The 18,171-nt window shown below is 42.5% G+C and overlaps 1 protein-coding gene across 2 annotated transcripts in view; it reads right to left on the bottom strand.

The window, feature by feature from the left end:
* Positions 1–557: 557 nt before the first annotated feature.
* Positions 558–18,171, bottom strand: part of stam2 (signal transducing adaptor molecule (SH3 domain and ITAM motif) 2) — a 78,693-nt gene continuing 61,079 nt past the window's right edge. For both annotated transcript variants that reach the window (XM_072260950.1, XM_072260951.1), the window contains exons 9-14: positions 17,575–17,651; positions 15,976–16,063; positions 14,978–15,032; positions 9,892–10,060; positions 6,781–6,935; positions 558–4,157 (exon numbers count right to left, since the gene is read on the bottom strand). In XM_072260950.1, coding sequence (XP_072117051.1) covers positions 3,938–4,157; positions 6,781–6,935; positions 9,892–10,060; positions 14,978–15,032; positions 15,976–16,063; positions 17,575–17,651 — 764 coding nt within the window. In that variant the 3' untranslated portion in view covers positions 558–3,937. The remainder of the gene's footprint in view (positions 4,158–6,780; positions 6,936–9,891; positions 10,061–14,977; positions 15,033–15,975; positions 16,064–17,574; positions 17,652–18,171) is intronic.

Raw genomic sequence — 18,171 nt, 5'->3', positions numbered from 1 at the left:
GTTAAATTTTTCAATTTTATTTTAGTTTAGATTTTGCTGTTTTCTCAAAACCAGGTATTTTCAATGAAGAGACTACTCTAAAGTCACAAGCACGAGGAAATCTGCAGATGCTGTTATTTCAAGCAACACACATAAAAGTTGACGGTGAACACAGCAGGCCAGGCAGCATCTGTAGGAAGAGGTACAGTCGACGTTTCGGGCCGAGACCCTTCATCAGGACTAACTGAAAGAACAGCTAGTAAGAGATTTGAAAGTGGGAGGGGGAGGGGGAGACCCAAAATGATAGGAGAAGACAGGAGGGGGAGGGATGGAGCCAAGAGCTGGACAGTTGATTGGCAAAAGCACCAATTAGTTCTGAAGAGCAACTAAGAATACAAGAATACTAAGAATAATGGTGAAATACTAATTTCATTTAAGAATATCTTGAAGAAGTATTTTCAATGAGAGAAACAAAAGAACATTAGAAGATAAAGGACTGGTCACTTAAAACAGAGGCAGAGTAGTGAATCTCCTCTAAAACTGGCAAGGAACATGCAAAAAGTGCAAAACACATGGGCTTTATTTAAATAAAAATTAATTATTTTATTATTTGAAAGAACTAGAAGGCAGTTGAAGCCTAGTAAATGTCAGTACAAGCCACCAGTGTGTATCATTCTTGCTGACATCTTGCATCTATGATATTTCAATACTCACTGAAGGAATAAAATTAAAACTACATGTCTTGTGCAGATAGGAATAAACAAAAGAGTAATTCCACACTCCCAATTACAATGATTGAGCATCACACACACAAAAGCAGATGTCAAGAGTGGGAAAACAGCCAAAACCAGCAGATTATTTTCTTTATTTGGAAGGAATAAAGTAAAATACAACTATAAACAAATCTTCAACATACATTATAATAGAATTAATTGGGAAGATTGATTGGTTTCCATCTTATTGTGCTGGTTTTAAATGCAAGTAGTTGCTTAATATAAATAAGCAGATTTAAAAGGAAGGGAAAATAACAGTTTGACAAAGTGTTAACCTATTTTTGTGACAATCTTCAGATGATATTTTTCTAGCCCAAAAATCTAATGGCTGAATTTAAACATTGGGAGACACCAAAACTGAGGCTATAAATATGTGATCACTTACACAGCCGAAGAAGCAGTATGTACAACTCGTTATTGTTAGTTGCAGCTACCAAAATGAGTGGAATTAAGTGACAACTTGTTATGTATACGGGCCACAAAGGGACAGATGAATACGTGGTGAAATGAGGAGAGGTGTCCAGGCAAAAAATTGTTCATTATCATAAGAAATATTTTATGCATGAGGAATGGGGGGTGCGGGATACTAGAGAAAAGGGAATGTGCCTTGATTGGCCTCACAAGCACCAGGGAATCTTTCAAGAGTACAAGAGTTATCTTTGCCCAGTTTGTGTGTGACACAAGTGTACAAAGTCCTGCTGAGACACTAGGTACAGTATTGTCAAAAGGATAACAATTAGTTTTTAAAACATTCAAAAACAACAATTATTAAGTCTTGTCTTTTAAAAGAGAAGTATTTCAAAGAACTATTCCCCAGTTTTCTGTAAATATGTGTAAACCACAGCATGCCAACTGAGGTTCACAATGTTTGATCTTGGAACTAGACTTAAGTCACTGAACGCCAGTATTCTGGAAGTGGTGGCAGAGGAGCTTTGCAAAGGACTCACTTCTTTGGGGAGAACTGGCTATTGAGAGGTTCCTCTGGACAGTGACATAATCTGCTCCTCTTTCACTTGGGCACCTTTGTCTCCTGGGAACACTTCTTACTATTATACTGACTGCATACAGGGCTCACCACTGAAACTTTAAAACACAAGTGATCTGGAACTTTTTTTTCACCTTGATACACCATTTCCAAATTCTCTCCAAGAACATCAGTTTGCAATTCATACTCTGAACGGTCACGTTTTGGGTAGGGAGAAAAAGGTACCAAAAGCTGGCTTAATAGGAATTGAGTTGCCCAATTTCAGTCAAGAACCTGCAAAACAGATCCACAAGTGTTTTACTTTCCCTTTTGAAAGCCAAGATTATAGTTTCCTTTCCTGCTCATCAGCTCCATAAAACCTCCTGTAAACTTACTCCTGTACAGTTCTAGACTCTTGCAAAGTCCACGGAGGAACATGATTAAAGGGATGATCGCTATGTGACCATTTCAGGTACACACATTCTTGATCAAAGCACTTACTTCAGGGAAACCGCGTGTCCTGTGGATTTAGTAATGATGGAGAAGGGGAGGGGGGTTGTATTTGTCCAGGTAACCAAAGTACCAAATTCTAGAGACAGAAGTATGAATTTTTAAATCACAAAACAAGGTAATAAAAGATTATGTGCTTATTTAGATTTCTGATGCACACAGATCGATATAAAAATTAATTAATTCAATTCCATGGGTGTCACAGGGATAGAATTATGATCTACACAATGATCTGTTGAGAGAGGTTTTCCATGAAGCATAGTTGATAAAAGGAAGTATTGATGTATTGCAATTGAGACCATAATACACCTACTGAACTGTGAATGTGAACCACAAAATGACCACTGGACCATGAACCCAGAGCAGAACATGCTCAAGAAACAATTATCTGATGCTTCATTACTACTGCTTTACTCAATTCTTTACCCATTATTGACTTACGATGATACTTCTGGCTGTTAAAAGAACTTTTGTTTTAAAGTCAGTTTTTGGGTAACTTCAGGGGTCTACTTTCAGGGCGAGTTTTATGCTCAGTCTGTTGTCTGCCCAATCTCATCAGCTCATCGTTCATTGTCTGCCCAATCTCATCAGCTCATCGTTCATTGTCTGCCCAATCTCGATCAGCTCATCGTTCATTGTCTGCCCAATCTCGATCAGCTCATCGTTCATTGTCTGCCCAATCTCGATCAGCTCATCGTTCATTGTCTGCCCAATCTCGATCAGCTCATCGTTCATTGTCTGCCCAATCTCGATCAGCTCATCGTTCATTGTCTGCCCAATCTCGATCAGCTCATCGTTCATTGTCTGCCCAATCTCGATCAGCTCATCGTTCATTGTCTGCCCAATCTCGATCAGCTCATCGTTCATTGTCTGCCCAATCTCGATCCGCTCATCATTCATTATGACAAAGCAGCAAGTGCAATGTCACACACTGCGGTTGAGTTTCAGAACCTACCTCTGCCTGGTCAAGATTGAGAACAAATGGAAAAGATTGGGCATAAAACTCAAGTCTCCCACAATCCAGATCAGAATGGAATACGGGGAGCTAGCAGTATAGAGATTACAATCCAAGTCCTTACTTACCCAGATTGCCAATAGTCACATCACTGAGTTGGTATTCAGTTTAAAAACTAATCCACACCTGTAATTCTGATGCTCCTGACAAAGTCAGTCTGTTCTAACTTGTGCTCTTTCTCAACAACCTTGCTCTCTAGCTTAAAACTCTGTAGCTAATAGTAACCAGTCCCAGCTGCACTCCACAGTCCCTTCCTACACTCTAGTTGGATTTACACCTTTCACTGTTCCAAGAGCACATAACAACTAAGCCAGGGTGAATCTCAAGGGTCATGTCTTGCAGTTGCAATGAGAGGGTGGGAAGGGAATGTTGGTATGTCAGTCCCACACATTCAGCAAGAACAATCTGCTGGAACAGCTGAGTTCTCAGTGGGGCCATGAGCAAAACAACTTAATGGTACACCAGGTCTGAGAGCGGGAAAGACCACTTAAAAAACTAGAAAACAAATTTACACCTATTTCATTAAAAAGAAAATTAGCCCACTACAAATGCCCTTGGGAGGAGTAAAGGTTGGTGAAAGGAAATCTCAAATGTAACGCTTATGCAACGGCACAGTGCACATTAAACAGGGCAGTACCAGCACAATAACACAGAAACCAGTACAACAGCCTGGAGATGTGCACCCAGAGACAGGCTTCAAAGCAGTGGCTGCTGGAAGTAGTTAGAGTGCTGCTGGGGGAGAGACTGAGCCTGGGACGCCATGGGGTAGCCTGCAGCCAAAGATGCACTGACTGTAGTGTTCTGATAGGCAGACATGTCGGTACTCAATCCTACTTGAGCTGTGTAGGGGGTGGCAGGTCCACTTGTCACCTGCAGACTTGCTGCTTGGTTCATGTACGTTGGTGGTGCTCCAGTGCTGTAGAACAAATAGAAAACATGTTGCCCAAATCACTGTTTCATTACTTATCCCCAGTTACATAACCTTTATCAGAGGAATGTCAGCAATGATACTGAAAATCCTGGATGGAAGGAGATAATCGACACAGATGCACCTCAAGGATGCGTGCTTAGCCACCATTCTACTCTCTCTACACTCACGACTGTGTGGTTAGGCACAGCTCAGATGTGATCTATAAATTCACCAAAGGCACAACTGTTGTTGACTGAATCTCAGGTCCTGACAGCAACTGTGTGGTCAATGTCAGCAAGACCAAGGAATTGATTGTGGAATTCAGGAAGGGGAAATCAGAAGAAGATACACTTTTCCCCAGGGCAGAAATGGCTAAGACAAGGAGAAAGCTTGAGGGGAGGGGATGTCAGGGGCAGACAAGAGTGGTGGGGGCATGGAATAAGCTGCCGGGGTGGTGGTAGAGGTAGATATATTAGGGACATTTAAGAGTCTCTTAGATGGAATTGATCTTGGAGTAGATTAAAAGATAAATCATACTGTGTGCCAAAGGGCCTGTACTTTACTGCTCTACGTGCCTGTTTCTCATTGAAGTGGAAAGGGTGAGCAGCTTCAAGCTCCTGGGCATCTCAGAGGGTCTATCCTGGGACCACCATATTGATGCAATCACAACGCAAGTACACCAGTGGCTCTACTTCATTGGGACATTGGGAATTCGAGGAGATTTAGTACGCCAACAAAGACTCTTACAAACATTTACAGAGATACAGTGGAGAGCATTCTGACTGGTATGGAGACTCCAGTGCTCTAGTCCTTGGCCATTTTGCAGCTTGCACCAGCAGATTCAAGAACAGCTCCTTCCCTTCAACCATTCAGTTCTAGAACCAACAGGCACAACAACCCTAATCACTACAGTTTAGGAACACCAACCACTTTGCACAATGGATTATTTTTGTTCCAATTGTTATTTCTCATAAAAAGTGTAGTATTTATTTTAAGTTTTTCATTTTGTAGAGATGTTTTCACTTTGACACAAAAGTGTCTTCTTCTGTTGATCAGTGTCAAAAAAGCCAAAATAAATCAACTGTGATTCAATGTAGTAAAACAATAAACCATGAAAACTTCCATGGGGGTGGATGAATACTTTTTACAGGCACTGTACCTATGCTGCTCCTGCAAGCAAGCTTTACATTACAACTGTGCATTTCTGTATTTCTGCATATGACAATATGACAGTAAAAGCTCGGAAGTGAACAGAGGGCAAGGTGAACTTCCTTGTCTTGTTCTTCTGGCCTTTCAAGAGAAGCGAGAAACAAAACCTGGCTTCGAAAACAAACCCTGCCAGGAACAGGAAGCCACTGCAAATACAGGGCAAACCACAGGTTGCACTCCCCCAAATGGTATGCTGGAGAGCTCAGGCTGGGCATTGGGCTCCACAGTCAGCACGATAGCTTAAACCAAAACTTAATGTTTTGACCTATTAACAACCTTAATGACCTATTGTCTCAGCTTGCTCCTGCCCCACCAAACTCATTTCTGCATACTTCAAGACTGTTTTATCCCCCCTTGTTCAATCCCTCTATAAAGATGAAGCCACACTCAGGCTGGAGGAACAACACCTTATATTACATATGGGTAGCCTCCAACCTGATGGCATGAACATTGACTTCTCAAACTTCCGCTAATGCCCCACCTCCCTCTCGTACCCCATCTGTTATTTATTTATATACACACATTCTTTTTCTCTCTCTCTCTCCTTTTTCTCCCTCTGTCCACCCTCACTATATCCCTTGCCCATCCTCTGGGCTTCCCCCCTCCCCCTTTTCTTTCGCCCTAGGCCTCCTGTCCCATGATCCCCTCATATCCCTTTTGCCAATCAACTGTCCAGCTCTTGGCTCCATCCCTCCCCCTCCTGTCTTCCCCTATCATTTTGGATCTCCCCCTCCCCCTCTCAAATCTCTTACTAACTCTTCCTTCAGTTAGTCCTGACGAAGGGTCTCGGCCCGAAACGTCAACTGTACGTCTTCCTAGAGATGCTGCCTGGCCTGCTGCGTTCACCAGCAACTTTGATGTGTGTTTCTTAATGTTGTGAGCAACTTTGTGCCTTATATGTCTAAGAAATGATGTGGTGGTGTTGGAAGGTCTGGGGAGGTCCATGAGAATGATCCTGGGAATAAAATGTATGGGGATTAAAGCAGAGGTTGATAGGTTCTTGATTAGCAACTATGTTAATGGTTACAGGGAGAAGGCAGGAGAATGGGCTTGAGAGGGAAAATAAATCCATGATGGAATGATGGAGCAGTCTTGATAGGGCAAATGGCCTAATTCTGTTCCTATATCTTATGGTCTAAGTCGTGCGTGAGTCCAATGGACTGAGCCACAAAGAAAAGTAGTCAGCCTGAAGTTGGATAGAGTCTGATTAACGCTGTTTTGTTTGGCTGTATTCATGTATGGCTGAGTGATAATTAAACTTCAACTTGATCTACTGGTATTGACACACCTACATAGTTTTACTCTGTTACTGGACACTCCCTAAACGAAGACCAGCCTTTGGTCATGTGTCATCACAATAAACCCAAGTGAGCACTTCTGGGGAAGGCATCAGGAGGTCAACCTTTCACAGTCACTGTACCTTATATAGGGAGCTTGACTGCTCTGGTTTGCATTGGGGGGCAGAGATCTCAGCGCACCAATCTGATCTGGTCCTACACTGTAGCCCTGGCTTGCCGCTACCTGGGAGATGCCTGCTGCCATGTAGGCAGCACTCGGAGACTGTCCTTGATACACCTGTGGAGAACAAAGGCAAGATTTCAAGTCAACATTTTTCAAAAGTAGTAGAGTCAGACTGTTAGTACAGAAAGAGGCCCAATGTTTACATGTGTGTGCTCTGAGTTCCAGCATCTGCAGATTTTCTCTTGTTTGTGTTGAGGCCCAATTTGTCCACACCAACCAATGTGCCTAACCGAGCTGCTTCTATTTCCCTGTGTTTGACCCACATGCCTCTAAACTTTCCCTATCCAAGCACCTGACCAAACGTCCTTAAAATGTTGTATTTGTACATTAGGGACAATTTAAGAGACACACAGGCACATGGATGATAGAAAAATGGAGGATTATGTTGGAGGGAAGGGTTATATTGATTTTTAGAGTGAAGAAGGATGAGAAGTGACTTGATATAGGTGTACAAAATGATAAGCAGCACACGTAAGAGTGGACAGTCAGACTTTTTCCCAAGACAGAAATGGCTAACAGGAAGGGCATAATTTTAAGGGGACCAGAGGAAAGTATAGGGTGATGTCAAATGTAAGCTTTCCTTTAAAACAGAGTTGTGGGTATGTGGAATGCCCTGCCAGATTGGTGGTAGCAACACACACAAAATGCTGGAGGAACTCAGCAGGCCAGGCAGCATCTATGGAAAAATATACAGTCGACGTTTCCGGCTGAAACAAGGGCTTCCAGCATCTGCAGGTTTTCTCTTGTTTGAGATTGGTGGTAGAGGAAGATACAATGGGGCATTTAAGGAACATTTTAGTACGCACATGGATGATAGAAAAATAGAGGACTATGTGGGGGGGTGGGGAGAGAAGGGTTAGATTGATCTTAAGAGTAGGTTAAAAGGTCAGCACACATTGTGGGTTACAGGGCCTGTATTGTGCTATTATGTTCTATGTTTAAATTTATTATCAAAGTTTGCATATGTCATCGTATACTACCCTATTTTATGTATGTGCCTCCACTATCTCCTCTGGCAGCTCACTCCTTACTCTCACCACCCTTTGCATGAAAGTTGCACCTCTAGTCCCCTTAAATCTTTTTCCTCTCTCACCACTAATCTAAGCCTTCTAGTTTTAGACTCCCCTACGCTGGGGGAGGAAAAAAAAGACTGGAAAATCTGTAGATATACTGTAGGTATGTTAGCAATTTGGTAACTGAATTAATAAGCAATAGAAAGCAGAGGATATTTTCTTAACTGGGAACTAATTGCTGTGAACTTCCCCATGGGAGTTAGTACATGGATCACTGCAAAGCAATGTCACTCCTCACAATATAGACAGTCTCTGAACTGGTCTTGCAGCTGGTCCAGCTGATTTAAACCCTTGCACTTTTATCATTTGCCTGCACTTCACTTTCTCTGTAAGTTTTACAATTTATTCTGCATTAGACCATAAGACCATAAGACAAAGGAGCAGAAGTAGGCCATTCGGCCCATCGAGTCTGCTCCGCCATTTTATCATAAGCTGATCCATTTTATCCTAATTTAGTCCCACTGCCCCGCCTTCTCACCATAACCTTTGATGCCCTGGCTACTCAGATACCTATCAATCTCTGCCTTAAATACACCCAATGATTTGGCCTCCACTGCTGCCCGTGGCAACAAATTCCATAGATTCACCACCCTCTGACTAAAAAAATTTCTTCGCATTTCTGTTCTGAAAGGGCGCCCTTCAATCCTAAAGTCATGCCCTCTCGTACTAGACTTCCCCATCATGGGAAACAACTTTGCCACATCCAATCTGTCCATGCCTTTTAACATTCGAAATGTTTCTATGAGGTCTCCCCTCATTCTTCTAAACTCCAAGGAATACAGTCCAAGAGCGGACAAACGTTCCTCATATGTTAACCCTCTCATTCCCAGAATCATTGTAGTGAATCTTCTCTGTACCCTCTCCAACTTCAGCACATCCTTTCTTAAATAAGGAGACCAAAACTGCCCACAGTACTCCAAGTGAGGTCTCACCAGCGCCTTATAGAGCCTCAACAGCACATCCTGTCTACCTCAATGCACAGTATAATGGATTGATCTGTACAAACAGTCTGTGAACTTTTCACTCTCTTGCAGATGCGACAATAATAAACCTTTACCAATAATGGCAACCAAAGAGAAGATGGCGGCGTGATGGCAGCGCGCACACAGCCTCTCCGGTAATGAATATCTGTTATCTGTCAAGTAGGGGACTGTGCACAATTCTGATTTGATGGAGACAGATGTGAGTGCATAGCAGAACATCTGGAAAACTTCTGAAATGACTGCTTTGCTACCGCTGCAACTGTGTGGTAACCAGAATCTCTGGAGCTGTTGGCCTCGAAATCCTCGGCTTTGCGTGTTTCAGCGGCCGGGGAGAGGTCAAAGGCACTCGGCAGAGGATGGCGCTCGGTAGGCTGTATCGGAGAGGCTGCTCAGAAGCTCGGAGTTTTCAGACGGATGGACTCAGGGTTGGCTGCTTCCAAGCTATTGGCAAGTTGACGGTGCCTGGAGGTTTATGGCAGGGAGTTTCTCCCTTTTGACGCCGCTATCGGGGACTCGGGAGTCGATCGACTCGGGGACTTTGAGACTTTTTTTTTACTGTGCCTATGGACTGTTCTTCATCAAATCAAGGTATTGCTTGCACTGCTGTAACTATATGTTATAATTATGTGGTTTTGTCAGTGTTAGTCTTTGGTCTGTCTTGTTTTCTGTGATATCACGCTAGAGAAACATTGTATCATTTCTTAATGCATGTATGCATTTCTAAATGACAATAAAAGACTGACTGAGTGTTCTCATAATCTAACCTTCAAGGCACTGACATCCAGGAACTCTGTGACGATAATTCCACTGAGTATCGGGGTCTACAGTTACATCCTTTCTTGATGGAGATTCACTGTGGACATCTGGTGATAATATCATTTATCAGTCCCATTTTAAATGCTGACCTGGCTGCTATCTATGACTCCAAGTTCCCTACCACATCATGGAACCAACCTGCATTGGGACAGAGCCCGACTGTTGTGTGTAGAAAGCCTGAGTTTGTGACTGGGTCTGAGGCTTGGGGTATATAGAAGAGTACAGAGGCACATCATTCATCAATTTGTTGTACAGCTCCAGGGCCTCTAAGACTTTCAAGTTCAACTCCGACAGCTCTGAGTGCTTCCTGAATAAAAGAATAATGAGGTCATATGAGAGGTATACGTTTTATACAAAGAACAAACATAAAAAGACTTTGCATACCATTATATTTAAATATTAAATTTAAACTTAATATGATTTGTCAAAACACCTGACCCATTTCAACTGTGAATAAAAAGTCATGTTGAAACTCCCCTGACACTTCGTCCATGAACAGAATGTGCCATAATAGTCCTCAGCAAACTATTTTCCAGATGTTACATGAACATTGATGCTAGCCAACTGGAATTTCTGCCATAGTATTGTCCAACCACTGCATGTACATTGAATATACACTTCACTCCATTAGACTGCAAGATGCAGGAGCAGAATTAGGCCATTTGGCCCATCGAGTCTGCTCCACCATTCCACCATGGCTGATCCATTTCCCTCTCAGCCCCAGTCTCCTGCCTTCTTCCCCATAACCTTTCATGCCCTAACTAATCAAGAACCCATCAACCTCTGCCTTAAATGTACCCAATTACTTGGCCTCCACAGCTGCCCGTGACAACAAATACCGATTCACCACTCTCTGGATAAAGAAATTCCTCATCTCCATTCTCAAAGGATGTCCCTCTATTCTGAAGCTGTGCCCTCAGAACAAGATTCCTCCACCACAGGAAACATCCTCTCCACATCCACTCTATCAAGGCCTTTCAACATTCAATAGGTTTCAATTAGATCCCCCCTCCATTCTTCTGAATTCTAGTGAGTACAAGCCCAGAACCATCAAATGTCCTCATATGATAAGCCTTTCAATCCCAAAATCATTTTTGTGAACCGCCTTTGAACCCTCTCCAATGTCAGCAAAACCTTTCTTAGACAGATGGGCCCAAAACTGCTCACAATACTCCAAGTGAGACTGCACCAGTGCTCTAAAAAGCCACATTACATACTTGGTTTTATATTCTAATCCTCTCAAAATGAATGCCAACATCGCCTTTGCCTTCCTCACCACCAACTCAACCTGCAGATTAACGAGGGCTCTCAAGTCCCTTTGCACCTCTCATTTTTCAATTTTTTCTCTGATTTCTTCTACCAAAGTTCCTGACACTGTATTCCATTTGCCACTTATTAGCCCATTCTCCTAATCTGTCTAAATCCTTCTGTAGCATCCCTGCTTCCTCAATATTACCTGCCCCTCCACCTATCTTCGTATCACCCACCAAGCCATCAATTCCTTCATTTAAATCATTGATACATAATGTAAAAAGAAGTGATCTCAACACAGACCCCTGTGGAAAGGCTCCCTTTATTCACACTCTTTGTCTATTGCCAATCAGCCATTGATTTATCCACGCTGGTATCTCTCCTGCAAGATCATGAGCTCATAGCTTGTTTAACAGCCTCATGTGTGACACCTTGTCAAAGGCCTTCTGAAAATCCAAGTACACAACATCAACCAATTCTTTTTCTATCCTGCTTGTTACTTCTTCAAAGACTTCCAACAGAATTGTCAGGCCAGATATTCCCTTAAGGAAACCATGTTGACTTCAGCCTATTTTATCATGTGCCTCAAGTATCCCGATAAACACACCCGTAACAATTAATTCCAACATCTTCCCAACCACTGAGGTCAGACTAGCAGGCCCAGAACCTTTCTTCTGTCTCTCTTTTCTTGAAAAGTGGGTGAACTTGCAGTTTCCTAGACCTCCGGAACCATGCAGCATCTATTGTTTTTTGAAAGATTATTAATGCCCCCACAATTGCTCAGCCACTTCTTTCAGAAGCCTGGGGTTTAGACCATCTGGTCCAGGTGATTTATCAACCATCAGACTTTTCAGTTTCCCAAGCACATTCTCCTGGTAATGGCAACTTCACTCACTTTCGTCCACCGATACTCTCAATCCTCTGGCATACTACTAGTTGTTACACAGTGAAGACTGATGCGAAATGCTTATTCAGTTTGTCCATCATTTCCTTAACCCCCATTACTACCTCGCCAGCATCATTTTCTAGTAGTCCAATATCTACTCTCACCTTTCTTTTACTCTTTATATATCTAAAGAAACTTTTGGTATCCTCTTTAATATTATTGGCCAGCTTATCTCCATATTCCATCTTTTCTTTCATAATGACTTTTTTAAGCTGCCTCCTGTTGATTTTTAAAAGCTACCTAATCCTCTAACTTCTCTCTAATTTTTGCTCTATTGTATGCCCTCTCTTTGGCTTTTATGTTGACTTTGACTTCTCTTGTCAGCCACGGTTGTGTCATCTTGCCTTTGGAATACTACTACTATTTGGGATGTATGTACCCTGTGCCTTCCGGATTGCTCCAGAAACTTCCACCATTGCTGCTTTACTGTCATCCCTGTTAGTGTCCCCTTCCAATCAATTATGGCCAATTCCTCTCTCATGCTTCTGTAATTCCCTTTACTGCACTGTAATATTGATATTTGACTTTAGCTTCTCCTTCTCAAATGCAGGGTGAATTTGATCATATTATGATCACTGTAGTTCCAAAGGGTTCCTTTATTTTAAGCTCTCTAATCAATTCCCATTCATTCCACAACACCCAATACAGAATAGCTGATCCTCTATGGGCTCAACCACTAGCTGCTCTTAAAAAGCTATCTTGCAGGCATTCTATAAATTCCACCTCTTGGGATCCAGCACCAACCTGATTTTCCCAATCTGCCTGCATATTGAAATTCCCTTGACTACCATAACATTGCCCTTTTGATATGTATTTTCTACCTCCCAAGGCACGAAATATGTGGTTGTAATTTGTACTCCACATCTTTGCTACTGTTCAGAGGTCTGTATACAACTCTATCAGGTTCTTTTTACCCTTGCAGTTTCTTAGCTCTACCCACAACGATTCTACACCTTCTGATCCTGAGTCAGCTCCCTTTTTTAAAAAAACAATAGAGCCATACCATCCCTTCTGCCTACCTATCAGTGATGCCCACGTCACACATGATAATCTATCACTGTGCTACAAGTTCATCTACCTTCTTTTGTATACTGTGTGCATTCAAATATAACACCTCCAGTCCTGTATTCATATTTTTTTTGATTTTGTCCCCCTTTTACTGCAATTTTGCCCTATCATCAGCCTGTCCTTGCTAGCAGTCTTACTACACACTGGCTGTTTGTAAACCAACTACCCCATCCTCAGCCCTATCACTCAGGTTCCCATCCCCATGCCAAATTAGTTTAACCCCTCCTGAACAACTCTGGTATGTTTGTCCCCCTCGGGTTCAGGTGTAACCCATCCCTTGTGTGGAGGTTGTACCTTCCCCAGACGAGGTCCCAATGATCGATAGACAAATTTGACCTCCTGCCCTCTCCCTCTGCACTAGTTTCTCAGCCACACATTTATCTGCCAAATGCTCCTATCCTCAGTGGCACATGGCACAGGCAGAAGTCCAGAGATTACTACCCTGAAGGCACTGCTTTTCAACTTTCAACCCAGCTCGCTAAAATCTCTCTTCAGGACCTCCTCACCTTTCCTACCTATGTCATCAGTCCTGATATGTACCAAGACTTCAGACTTCTGGCTGTTCACCCTCCCCTTTTGGAGCACTGTGAATCCAGTCCGAGAAACCCTGACCCTGGCACCTGGCAGGCAACATACCATAACCATACCATCCTCTAACTATGGAATCTCCTACAACTATTCTCCAAGTATCCCCAGTCTTATTTATTCTGCTATCCCCAGCATAGTGTTATCAGAAATTTAACCATGCTAGAGTTTGACTATAGAACAATACAGCACAGTACTGATCCTAAGGCTCACGAAGATCGTCCCAACCTTTTAACTAATCTACTCTGAGATCAGTCTTATTCTTCCCTCCCACATAGCCCTCCATTTTTGTTTCATCCATCTGCCTATCTAAGAATCTCTTATCTGCCTCTCCCACTACCCTGAGAGCACATTCCAGGCACCTACTACTCTGTTAAAAAAAACAATAACTAGCTCTGATATCTTCTACAATTTCTTCTAATCATCTTAAAATTATGCCCACTTACACCCTCAGAAAAAGACACCGGCTATTCACTCTATTTATGCCTCTTATCATCTATCAGGTCACCTTTCATCCTCCTTTGCTCCAAAGAGAAAAGCCATAACTCACTCAAACTTCCCTCATAAGACACACTCTCTAAACCAGGCAACATTCCCAAGTTTGACTTTCCAAGTGAATCACTTCACATTTTTATGGATTGAACTCCAATAGCCATTTCTCAGCCCAGCTCTACCCATCTGTAACCTATGATAACAATATACAGTGTGCGGTGACAAGGAACAAGCACTTCACACTGGGCATTTCTGGGAGGGAGGGGATTCCATGAAAAGTCCAAGTAATAGACTTGCTGCAGTATAGCACAGAAACAGTTATTTTAGCCTGCTATGTTCACATGGACCATCACATTCCAACATAGTTAAAGAAAAATAATTATGCTCAGGATAAGTTAGCAGCTAATTACTGAGAACAGATGCATGCAGAGCAAAACCCATCCAGTAGGAATTCATTAACACCTGGCTCTTGGTGAAACAGCAGTTCAGATATTAAGGCAAATTTTAAGCTCAACCTAGAAAAATGCCTCACTTCCTGGTAGTGATATCTCTCATAATCCTAGTGGCTCAGTCAGGCTTGAGCATAATGTGCCCTACAGTAAAACACCAGAGAATCTCCCTGTCCAAAGACTCCAAGAAATCACTCCAGTGGATCATCTTGCCTGGGTGAAGGTAATGTATGGCACAATTACATGCAGTGAACATACATTTACCTTAACATGTTAGAGGGGAACTATCAATTTACATTTGGGGAACCAATGTAAGAGATGGACTACATCAAAATTTCGTAGATTTGATGCTATATGCCTGTTGCCAAGCCTATGTCAGGAAAGGAGGCTATTGGAAGAATAGCACATGGCATTTTTTGGTCTGCATTCCTACCTGTCTATTTCTTCCAGCTTTTCATCAATGATTGGTCCCATTTGTTGACAGACATCTGGGAAAGAAGATACAAGACAAATAAATCTACAGGTCATTTACCAAAATTAAAACAGAGGGAAAGCAAACAGGCTATAACATCAATTAACACATTTGCTTCACAACTGCACGGTTAGGAGCTGCGAAAGACAAAGCTCTGAAACCAGAGGCTGACCCACAGCCTCCCATTCACTACTATATACTCAAACAGTGACTTCCCACAGGAATCAACAAAACAAATTCCTGAACTGACCAGGTTAGTGAAGAGGCTTAGCTATAGTAATGTTCTAACATTACTGTAATGTTTGTGGTAGGAGAAACCCTGAACACCACACTCTCCCAGTCAAGTTCCCTCCTTTTGTACATCAGCACCCACCATATTGCCACAAACTAGACTGTTACTGCGGCTTTCCCCTAGGAGGCCATCCCCTCAAAAAGTGCCTGACAATAAACGCCTACTTATTAAAGCAGGCAATGATCACCGGGGTCTCCTGCATGACCTAAACACAAGGGATTGTGCACCTGCTGGAAATCTTGAGCAACACAAAACAAAATGCTGGAGGAACTCAGTAGGCCCAGCAGCATCTATGAAGAGGAGTAAACTACCTGCACTACCCACCTGCCCTCCCTTCTCCTCTCCTGCGTGAGAACATTAGCCAAGCTCCTCCGATACATCACGGCAAGACACCGATTTACTTTCAATGACACAAGAGATTCTGCAGATGCTGAAAATCTAGAGTAGCACATATAAAATGCTGGAGGAACTCAGCAGGTCAGGCAGCATCTATGGAGAGGTCAACATGTCAGTCCAAGACCCTTCATCTTGGCCCAAAATGCTTTCTTTCCCCTTACATAGATACTGCCTGACCCAATGGGTATCTCCAGCATTTTGTATATGATTTATTTTCAAAGCTCATTTATAAAATAATTGCTTCCAATATTCATATTTGAAGACCCATTACCTTCTAAGTGGAGCAGCTCTGCTGAGTCGGGTTGCTGATTCGTTGGTATTGCATTCTGAAGCATCTGCAATACCTGGTCCATCTTGTCCTGCAATGTCAAAATAATATTAAAAGCAGAAGAAAGCAGACAGCCCAGTTTTCCCTTTCACACATGGACAACCATATGCTTAATCTTCAAGAGCTACAGCTCGCCACATAGGACTTTATTCCCTGGAACATTAAGAGAATGAGGGGAGATTTGATAGAGGCATACTAAATTATGAGTAGAATAGATAGGATGCTTTTTCAGAGTTTGGGTGAGACTAGAATTAGAGGTCATGGGTTAGGGATGAAAGGTGAAATGTTTAAGGGAAATATCAGGGGGAGATTCTTCACTCAGACGGCGGTGACATCGTAGAATTGCCAGTGGTGGAAGTGGAGGATGCAGATTTGATTTCAACATTTAAGAGAAGTTTGAATAAGTACACGGATGAGGGGTATGAGGGCTATGGTTCAAGTGCAAGGCCATTGGACCAGGCAGAATAAAAGTTAGGCAAGACGAGATGGGCCGAGGGGCCTGCTTCTACACTGTAGTACTTTAGGACTATAATAAAATTACAACAAAAATTACAGTACCATAGCAGTTAGCACAATGGCATTACAGAGCCTGCTGTAAGATCAGGGTTCAATTCCTGCCGCTGTCTGTAAGGAGTCTGTACATTCTTCCTCAGACCGCGAGAGTTCCCTCCAGTTTGCTCCCATATTCCAAAGACACATGGTCAACAGCCATAACTGGATGCCATGGCATTGGGCTGGAAGGGCCTGTAACTGTGCTGTATACACACATATACTCTATAACTAATACTTTATTTTGCATTTTATTACTGATTTTTCCTTGTACTACTTCAAAGCACTGCTGTAATGGAATGATCATGCAATGTTTTTACATGTAACAATAATAAACCAATTAATACAAATCATGATTAAAAACCATTTATGTACCTAACATTAAACAAGATATTAGGACAAATGATTAAAAGCTTTTCCAGACTAAAGGAGCACATTTAAAAGAGATGGGAGATATTCAGGTTAAGGATTTCAAGAGGTTATGAGCCAGAAATAGAGAAATGCAAGAGGAAAGCAGAGAGAGCATTCGGCTGATGCTTGGCATCTGGCTATGAAAGATACCAGAAAACTACCAACATCCAATGAGAATAAGCATTCCTCTGGGAAGGAGGAAGGCATATGAAGGTGAAAAAAAGACAGCAACAAACACAAAATGCTGGAGGAACTCAGCAGTTCAGGCAGCATCTATGGTGAGGAATAAACAGCTGATGTTTTAAGCTGAGACCCTTCATCAGGACTGGAAAGGAAAGAGGAAGAAGCCAGAATAATAGGGGGATGGGAAGGAGTACAAGCTGGCAGGAGATTGGTGAGACCAGGTCAGGGGGAAGGTAGGTGGTGGAGGGGAGGAGAAGGGAAAGGAATGAAGTGATAAGCTGGGCGCTGATAGATGGGAGAGGGAAAGGGCTGTAGAAGGAATCTTGATAGGTGGGGAAGTGGAACATGGGTGAAAGGGAAGAAAAATAAAGTACTGAAACCCATAAAACAAACACTTACCTCATCTATATAAACTGGCTCAGGCTCAGAAGACTGAACATCTTGTACAGTTGTCTCCTCCGGTACCACAACTTTCTCTAGAATCAATACAGAAAATATGGATGCAAATTGCTAATTTCCCAGTCTTAAGCATACACTACACTGCTGGTCCAGGTCGATGGCACTAGGTAGATAACAGTTCAGCATAAGCTTGGAGCAGAGGACCTGCTTCTGTGCTGTAGTGTCTATGATTCTATGACTAATCTCACTGTGTCAGTCTCATTACAGGCATTCTGATCCTCAATACAAACTGTGCTACAGTGAAAACACACATATCAAATACAGGAGAGAAATCTCTACTCACAGCAAGATGGTAGAGTGGACAAACAGCGCCTTTATCCCAGAGCAGAAATGACTAATAAGAGGGCATCATTTTAAAATGATTGGAGGGAAGTACAAGGGGATGTCAGCAATACGTACCCTCCCCCAGCAGAGTGTGGTGGGTGCGTGGAACATGCGTGGTGGTAGATGAAGATACATGAGAGAGATTAGGACTCCTGGATAGGCAACTGGATGAAAGGAAAATGAAGGGCTCTATGGGAGGGAAGCGTTATGTTG

Source organism: Mobula birostris, chromosome 6 (assembly GCF_030028105.1).
Source record: "Mobula birostris isolate sMobBir1 chromosome 6, sMobBir1.hap1, whole genome shotgun sequence".
Classification (NCBI taxonomy): Eukaryota; Metazoa; Chordata; class Chondrichthyes; order Myliobatiformes; family Myliobatidae; genus Mobula; species Mobula birostris.
Note: the sequence above shows the minus strand (reverse complement) of the source record. Positions and strands in the feature narration are given on the sequence as shown.